Consider the following 9,020-nt stretch of genomic DNA (forward strand, 5'->3'; position numbering starts at 1 on the left):
CCAACTAAGCAAGAACCAACATGTATAATTCTAGCTCACTTTCCCCCCTTTGATCTGTAGAAAGTCTAGATTGTTCAGAACTGCATTCTTTTTAGTGACTTACTAGAATTTTTATTTACTTCTCTGCTTTTTTACTCTTTAATTTATTCAAACATGATAATAATATACCATTTTTTCTCAGCCAACGTCTATAAATTAGTATACCTATATTTCTTGTTACTTGCTCCGGCCTCTCTGTCCTGTATTAATGTGAGCCAGAACATTGAAATTTACTGTTTTTAACTTGAGCATTTGTAAACATCTTTTGTTTGGTTTTTCTTTCACCCAATCTTACATAAAAAAGAAACTGTGTTCCTCTGATGTGGTGTAAAAAGTTCAACTTTTGTGCTGAATAATACCTTAAAAAACCCATCTTACTCGTGATTCAATCTCTTTTGAAAGTTTTTCTCCCATGCTTTCATGAATATCTTTCCCAGTGTAGAAATGGTAGATAGAACTACTTTTTCCTCCAAGTTAAATCAATGAATATGGAAATGAGAAATTAAGTAAACAAAAGACTTATAATCATCTTGACTTCAACTTCTTCTTAGGACATCTACCCAATTTTACTTATGGGATTGTAGAAAAAACAAACATCAACTTTGGCTCAGACCAGTTATGCAGTCTTCTTTCCTGTAATGGAAGGACCACACAAACGAATCCTAACTTGACTTGGATCACATTAGATTTCAGGGCCACAACAAATACAAACGGGTGTTTTCATAGCTGGTGGATTTAATCACTTGACCCAAATTTATGCATTTTTCAATCCCTTAATTTCAGCAGGTTTTCCAAAACCTTAGCAGCATAAGTGTGCATAAAGTGCAAACTCATGTACACACTTAGCCACACCTCCCTGCTGAGACATTTTATACCTGTGATGCATGGCCTGGTGAGTTTCAGTCTTCATTGGTGAATTGTAACATACTAACACACCTTCACCTGACAGGTTTCTGCGCTCTTCTGTTCTGCCTTTCATTATATTTAGCATTAACCTTCAGTTGAAAAATAAATCCATTGGGCTACATCTGGTACAATTATGTGATAGACCTCATCACCACTAACAATACAAGTGTGTTCTCACTTTTTAGATTGGGATGAGCAATCTCAATTTTCCTAGCCAATTTAAACATAATGACAGTATGTGTGAGCTATGGGATCAGTGAAATGATAGAAATACTTTGTAATAAAAAAAACAAAGAATAAGCGTAGGCATCTGTATCGAGACCTTCTGAAAAAAAAAAAAACTTCACAAAGAGACAGATGCCAGTTGTTAAATTTTGGTGAAATACCTTTATTTTATTCCATGTGATAGGTCTACAATTGTGTTTCTTTTACTCTCCTTTTTATACATCAGATAGTAATAGTACATTATTCACACAAACGTTGCTAAACACGAGTAGACAGCATATTTCAAATGGACAGACACAATCCAGAAGAGCACAAAGCTGAGTATTTAGTCAGTGACAAGTAATAGAAGAGCTGCTCAGGTTAAAATGGTTGTTCAATGTAATCAAATACTTGCATTTTTAAAACGTGGACCTTTCAAAACAAGCTACAGCAAATGACTAGTGTCTTTTGTTGTGCTATGGCTAGTTAGTTGGTTTGTGTTACACTGTGTGAGTAAGTGTGTGCGTGCGAGTGTGTGTGTGTATATGTCCCAAGACGATGCAGACTTTACTTGTGACTGAAACCAAGTTACTGACTACACACTGCAAAAAGTTAAGTTTTAAGCAGTGTCACACACAAGAAAAGTTATTGGCCTAAATATCGCCTTTCAGTTGAACCCCAGCAGACACGCAAACAATAAATAAAATAAATTTCCAACATGCGTGTCAGCTTCTGAACTTTTGGTCAAGCATACAATGTTATCTGTATGTCCAAGTTACAAAATAAATAAACACATTAAACCCATAGTCCTACACAGGCAAGAGCAATACAGCGAAGGATACTGCAGCTAACTTCTCAGCACTTTTTACAGCATGGTGTTAGTAAGCGTTATCTGAGGACAAACCCTTGAATCTACCAGCTCTACAAAACAACTAGTGAAGCCATGAACCAGTCAGCCGGCTTCTTTCATATTTTACAATATTGTGGCTTGATTCAGTGCACAACGTTGGTGAACAAACAAGCAAGGCATCTGTGTTCTTATCCATAGAAATCCTGCAAGGTGAGCATGCTGCATGTTCTTGCAATAGTGTCATCAGCACAACACAAATCATTGATGAGATGGTGGGTTTGGGTCATAGCGACCAAAAGTGACGAATTTCCAACAGAGTGGAAAAAAGGTAACACTGGCTTTTTTTAAATTTCCAACATCAGGGGTATCTAACAACTTGAGACTCCTCCTCAGACAAGTTAGTATGCGTGCAGTAATTTTACATCGGAAAGACAATTGCTATAGTTTCTATGCAGACAGCTAGCTTCAGGTTAGTAGCTTTCTATGAATCTTAGGTGACTTCCCTTTGATGGCACTGGATATGCGTTTCCTTATTACTCGGCTACACATCCATTCAAATAAGTTCTCAGATGGTTAACATTTGGTGTCACTACCAACACACTCTTGCATTTTGGCAGTTTAAGTCTTCAGCAGGTTAGATTTAAACACTGACAGTATCAGTGGCCAATTTATCTCAATACAGTGACACAATGGTTAGCATTGATGTAAATTTACTGACTAGATATGGGCCCTACATCTTAAAGGTAAGAAAAAAAAGTCAAGAAATAATCTGAAATATAACAGCTCTAGGCAAAATCTCCATTAAAAATAAGAAGTTAAATACAAACGGCTTAGAACTCAACCTTGCAGTCATTTAAATAATCCCAAGCAGTATTACTTTACAACAAGGACAAGAGGAACAGCACTAAGAATCCAAACTGTGCAATAACTCATGAGCGGTTAGCTATGCCAGTCTGCAATCCTATGTAATGCCATGCAACTGGATGAAAATCTGAACATATCATTTAAATTATTCCTCATTTTAAAGGTTAATTTTTGAACCTTTTTTCTCCAGATAATCTGTTTGAATACAGTAACGCACATCCACACAGTTAATTTGAAAACTCACTGAGTTGAGAAGGGAAAGAAAAAGACAGGCCCTCCATCCCAGTGGCAGTGTGCCATGGGTGGAGAGCGTGGCCACTGAGAGACAAGCTGTTGGTGTGGAGGAGACAGGCTGGGTGAGGGTGAGGTGTACTAGCATGAGCAGCTGCTCTCGGTGACAGTCATCTCTGGCTGTTTCTCCAGTTTGATGTCGATCACTGAAAGGACTTGGTCAAGAAACAATGGTGATGATTGTGCAAATTTCACTTCTGTAAATTTTGCAGTGCTACTGGCAGCCATCTCTGCTTGGATGTTCTCTTTTTTCTGCAGAGTGAGGTAAAAGATGTCTGCTACCTGCTTTTTGTAATTATAGTATTAAAGGCATGGCACAGAGCTTGATGAAAGCAGCTTTTGAAAGGATACTGTCCTCTTTGCTTTTCTCAGGTGTGCTGTCCATCCCAGGTAATGCAGCAGCAACACGCCGGAACAGCTGCAAAACAAAGTCAGAGGATTTTAAGAGTTGAATGTGATCCAAAAAGGTCCTTTTAAGAGTTTGTTATAATGTTAAATGTATTCAGAAAAGGTTTATCTAAATAAAACCATATGCCCTTTGAATGACATGTTGGAGCTGAAAAAGTTCTAGACAGGAAGTCATTTGGGATAAAACAAGTCACACTTATATTATATAAATACCATTATATAATGGGCAAATACAACAGGTATGAAAGCAGTGATACCAAATGTGATTTTAACCACTGGTTTAGATAACAGTTTGAAAGTGAAGCTGCCGTGCTAACTCCTCCACTCAGCAAATGCATTTTAGTTTTACAGATACATTATATGAAAAGCTGAAATTGTTAGTGAATCAGACAAAAAGAACTTGAGCAAAAATAAACCCAGCAGCAGTAATCCTGTGTAGACCAAGAGGACTCATAAAGCAAAGTCTGTGGGAGGAAAAACACGACTGATAACAGAATGTACTGAGAAGGCTAAGACATGTTGTGTTCAGCCAAATGAAGGGAGAAAAAAAAGGAAGAGTGGAAAAAGAGCAGAGTAAAAGTGAGGGCAGAATTAGCTTGACTACCTTTAGAGATCAGAGTCTCTACCTGTTTGACATTGTAGCCAGTCTTTGCGCTGGTTTCAATGAACATGACATTCAGTTCCTTAGCTCTCTGCTCGCCCTCCTCCGTGGTGATCTGTCTGCTCAGGTAGAAGCAGAGGGGGGCAGGGAGAGTTGGACGAACAGATAGATATGGAAAGGCACACCGCAAAGAAGAGAAGCCGAAAAGGAGAGGAGAGAGAAACAAAGAGAGCTCAACACAGACTCTTATTTTGGGGGGGGAGAGGGAGGTTAGTTTAGTTATAGTGAAGACAGACAGAGAGGTAGACAAAGGGACAGAAGCTGCTGTACTGAGTAAAGATGAGGCAGCTTGAGAGAAAGAAACTCCGCTCATTCAATCAACAGCTACACTGATCTGTTTAATGAATTCATGGAGGAAGAGTACATCCCAGACGGAACAGGTTGACCCTCCCTGACCTACAGGACCTTAAGCCTGTTGGGGCTATTTGTCTGTATTACGCCTGCTGTTGCTGCTGGACACCAACCTGTTTGACGTTATAGCCAGCCTTGGCACTGGTCTCTATGTACATCACATTGAGCTCTCGAGCTTTCCTCTCTGCCGCCTCTACAGAAACTTGCCTGCCATGGTTGCCCAGGGAGAGGAGGGAGGGAGGGGAGAGGAGTGTGATGTTGAGGGGAAACACACACACAAAAAAATCAAAATGACATGGAGAGAACAGAGCAGAAAAGGTGAACAAAAATGAAGGCAAGGAACAGAAGAATGATCAAATCATAAGAAATCAAAAAACATAAAATAAAAGTGCTTAAATAATGTTTAAAAAGACTGGAGAATGCAAATAACCAGGAATGATAAGTTAAAACTGGATGAGATGCACTGAAGGGAAGAGAAGTGGGATTCTGGGCTTTGGCAGAGTTCATATGCTGTTACACTTAGTGTTAAATAAACAGGGCTCTTACAGTTGTACAGCTAAAAAAGGATCTATTTTCTCTCAATATTAATGTAATAATTAAAATCATCACACACTCTTTCACACATCTCACACAACCGTGTACCTCTTATCCGCCAAGTCTGTTTTGTTCCCAACAAGCATGATAATGACATCACTTCCTCTCTCCGTTCTAACATCATCAATCCATTTTGATGTTTGCTGGAATGAATTGAGATCTGTGGATTAAACACACACACACACACACACATTACATTTCAGATTAAAACATGCAGCCCAACAATGTACTTGGTTTGTCAACTATTGTAAAAAGTGTGCAAAGCAGGGTTAAAGCTTTATTATAAAGGTAGAGGACATTAAGTTAACCGCTAAGTGTTAATTAGTTATTGTGTTAGTCAGCAAAGTATTAAGAGAAGGAGCTCAAAGAGAGAAAATTAACTCAAGGGATAATGAAAGTTATTGTTTATTTATTTATAGAAAAAAAATAGCATGAAAGCTAAAATAGCTTCCTTCAATTCGCTCAGGATCCCTACAGAAAGTTTAAGACGGCAGCCCTGACTCACTGGTGATGTCATAAACAACCACGGCAATGGTAGAGTCACGGATGTAGCTGGGAATTAGGCTACGAAAACGCTCCTGTCCAGCAGTGTCCCAAAGCTGGAGTCGGACCTGAAGATTGGAGCGGAGGTAAAGAAAAGGACAAGGAGGTGGAGATAAGAGAGGGGAAGTTTGGATCAAGGCAGTGGAGAAAAGAGATAGACATAAAGGAACTGCAAGCCAAGCAGCAGAGATGAAAATGGTCTTTAATGGAGAAATGGCCAGCATGCAAAAAAAGAAGAAATGTTAAAGAAGGCCCTGCTGAGTCATTATCTAGTGCTGTTTCAGAGAATCTGTGCCCATGAGGTCCTACTTAGAGAATTTTTCTGTAATTTCTTCCACTAGCCTCATATGTTAAAACTTTTAGGAAGAAAAGACCCCATGGACATAGCAGCAGAGATGCTTTAGTATCACATGACTGATGCAAACAGTCTGGGTTATCATGCTGTCCAGTGGTGTTTGCCATGCTAGTAAGAGCTCTTCTTTGAAGTCCTTCCACATATTGAGTGAAGGACGAGGAGGTGAGGTGAGGCCATGATACCTACTGGCTATGTCATAAACCACCACAGCAGCAGCTGAGTCGCGGATGTAACTGGGGATGAGGCTGCGGAAGCGCTCCTGTCCGGCTGTATCCCAGAGTTGCAGCCGAATCTGTGGCCAGCCATGAAATGAATGAGTGAAGGTGTGGAGTGGGGCATGTCATGACCCAGCCAGGGGATGGGAGGGAAACAAAAACTTGAAATAATGATGGTAACTGATAACATGATCACATGTCTAACAAAATGAACAGAAAAATCTAAGAGAATGTGAAATCAATGTGAAGTGGTGAAGTGGAAATAAATGGTGGCTACTACCAAAGCAAATGCATGCTTTTAGATTTTCCAACAGTTTAAATCTACAACTATGGGATTGATGATAATGACAATGAAATGTCCAGGGCTTACCGTGCGATCTTCTAGGTACATGGTTTTTGATAAAAAGTCAATGCCAATTGTTGCCTGAACAAAAAAATCAGTCAGTCAATACATAACATTGCATTAAAAAAAGACTTGCATTTGAACCCACATTTTTTAATAGTGGTTACCTGGTAAGTGTTGTCAAAACTGTCATACATAAACCTGGTGATGAGTGAGGTCTTTCCAACTGCACAAAAACAAAAACACATACTTAAGATCAGATCATCTACAGATGTACTTCACCTAGCAAAACTAATCTTGACTAGACTATTACCATCCTGTTTCATTCATTGTGTGAGTATATCACTTAAAACGATATCAGCATGGCTCGTGACATTACATGAGTAAAAATCTATTTTTCTGAATCATTGATGCAATGTGGACTGCTGAACCCACACGCTGAGCTGGCAGTATGGGTGGAGCCTCGAAATTAAGAAAATGACAAACGGCTCAACTTCTCTTATAAATTTAGTGATTAGAGACATAAATGACCCAATGATCATTTTCCCCGACAAAAACAATGTCGTTGTTAGTCCCAGAGAGCTGATGTTAAATGGTTGGGGAAAGGCCGAGTCGTCAAAACGTTAACCCTTCCCATTCGCCGACGTGGCTCTGCAAGCCGTGAGAAGCTAAATGCTAGTGAGTTGAAAGCGCTAACTCAATATGACAGAAGAGATAAAGTAAACAATATAACACGTATGTACCGCAGCAAATGTATAAATAGTGTAAATCTAAACACTTAAATCCACATTTAAATTAGGAAGTGTATACCAGAACCAGCCAAGCTAGCTATCTACTTGCAAGTTGATTTGTACCGGCTAGCGTTAGCGTTAGCAACGGTAACACTGTAGAGCGATGTTAGTGCAGCACAAACGGATGACCTCAGATTGAACAACGCTAATAACAAGCAAAGCATAAATCTAAAGGTTAATCGAAACCGTTAACAATATTAAACGATTGACTGGTGTTCGGTCCAGTCTAGATTTGTTGCTAGCTTAGCAGTTCACCATGGTAAGCTAAGCAATGACATCACAACGACTGTGATAGTTGTATAATATCATCTTCACTCACACTTATTTCCCTCTTTGGACTACTTTAGCATCCAGAAAGACTTCTCGCATCGCGAAATCACTACCGGTGGGTGCTTACTGGGTAACTTTTATCCAGCTAGCCAACAGCAAACTAGCCACAGAAGCTAGTTGGCTCCGTTAAGTATTAGCCATTTCTTCTGACATATTCCCAACATCCGACAGAATAAGAAGTAATTTTAAGTGGACCTCTTTCTGCTTACCACTCTGTTCGCCAAGAAAGACGAGCTTGAACTTTCGGAGAGGGTTGCCAAACTCCCCGCCGCCGGTCGTAGTTGACATTTTGATATAAAAAAAATAAGCAGCTAACTAGCTGACTTGGCTAATGATGTGATGTCTAGACCGGAGAGGAGCAAGTACTGTATCTTTATCCAACTCTGGCTGGCGCTATTGTTTTCTAAAACGGGAAAGCGTGAAATAGCGCAACCAAGAGGCAAGCACCGAGAGACAAAACACTCAGTATGTGAAGTTTTCATGTGTTTTTAGAGATGTTTGTAGCAGTAATGTTTCTTACTTGACAGGGGCAATTCGCCGCTTCGTTGTCAGCCTACTGCGAGTACATAAAGCTTGATATTTATTGAAGGTAGGTAAAATATTTTGCCAGACTAAAGCGTGATGTGGCTTTCTATGCCATTCATCGTTTTAAGACGAGTATGCCTTTCAAAACAGTATAAATGTGAGTTAAGAATATTGTTTTTGTCAGTCCCCAGTGCTACTTTGAAATTCAGTATTTTTAGAATGTGCAATCACTATGAAACACATCTTTTTGTACATTGAAGCATCCTGTCTAAAAAGGACCAAATGAAAAAAATATATAGACAAGATGGGGAAACACTGTGTTTATTTATTTTCATGACGAACACACTGAACAGGATCTCAGTGGAAATTGCACCCACAGCTGTACAATCATCACAAAACATTATGGCTAATGACACAGCAATATTAATTAGAGATAAATAATGCTGTCCATTTTATTGTTAACACATCATATGAAAAGGCATACGTTCTACACTAAGATACATTTTCTTCAATTAAGACAAATGTAAAATCCATGTTTATTATTATTATTTTTTTTGCTACAACAGCTTCTGAAGTTTAGACTCTTCATATACGCAACTTTTAAGGGAATTCCTAGTAAAACTGTATTTTTACAAGGGGAATGAGAACATTGTTGTGACATGGAAACACTCTGCTGTTCTTCTGTTTCATGAGTTCCTTTGTGTTCTGTGTTCTCTTGCAGAGAGGGGTTTTTTCCTCTCACTTGCTGTT

At 39.1% G+C, this 9,020-nt stretch overlaps 1 protein-coding gene across 3 annotated transcripts; it reads right to left on the bottom strand.

The window, feature by feature from the left end:
- Window positions 1–1,309: 1,309 nt before the first annotated feature.
- Window positions 1,310–8,146, bottom strand: rab41 (RAB41, member RAS oncogene family). 3 transcript variants are annotated; one of them, XM_074673708.1, is made up of 8 exons: window positions 7,955–8,146; window positions 6,792–6,850; window positions 6,652–6,705; window positions 6,253–6,358; window positions 5,217–5,328; window positions 4,688–4,781; window positions 3,506–3,572; window positions 1,310–3,300 (listed from the first exon to the last, which is right to left on the bottom strand). In XM_074673708.1, the coding sequence occupies exons 1-8, from the start codon at window positions 8,031–8,033 to the stop codon at window positions 3,236–3,238; spliced, it is 636 nt and encodes a 211-aa protein (XP_074529809.1). In that variant the 5' UTR covers window positions 8,034–8,146; the 3' UTR covers window positions 1,310–3,235. The 3 variants fall into 3 exon arrangements, with proteins under 3 accessions (XP_074529809.1, XP_074529808.1, XP_074529807.1); XM_074673707.1 differs by lacking the exon at window positions 6,253–6,358 and adding an exon at window positions 5,674–5,779 and having other exon boundaries at window positions 7,955–8,138; XM_074673706.1 differs by lacking the exons at window positions 4,688–4,781; window positions 6,253–6,358 and adding exons at window positions 4,189–4,282; window positions 5,674–5,779 and having other exon boundaries at window positions 7,955–8,134.
- Between the last annotated feature and the right edge of the window lie 874 nt (window positions 8,147–9,020).

The sequence above is a fragment of the Halichoeres trimaculatus genome, unplaced genomic scaffold (genome assembly GCF_033239565.1).
Source record: "Halichoeres trimaculatus isolate MK-OKI-2021-1 unplaced genomic scaffold, fHalTri1.1 fHalTri1_scaffold_7, whole genome shotgun sequence".
NCBI lineage: Eukaryota > Metazoa > Chordata > Actinopteri > Labriformes > Labridae > Halichoeres > Halichoeres trimaculatus.

Excerpts from the sequence above, each read along its gene's own strand:
- rab41 (XM_074673708.1), bottom strand. The coding sequence starts at position 8,033 with ATGTCAACTACGACCGGCGGCGGGGAGTTTGGCAACCCTCTCCGAAAG. Across the intron at positions 6,359-6,651 it reads TGTACCTAGAAGATCGCACG|ATTCGGCTGCAACTCTGGGA; the intron begins GTAAGCCCTGGA and ends GGCTGGCCACAG. Across the intron at positions 3,301-3,505 it reads TGAGAAAAGCAAAGAGGACA|TGATCGACATCAAACTGGAG; the intron begins GTATCCTTTCAA and ends AAGTCCTTTCAG.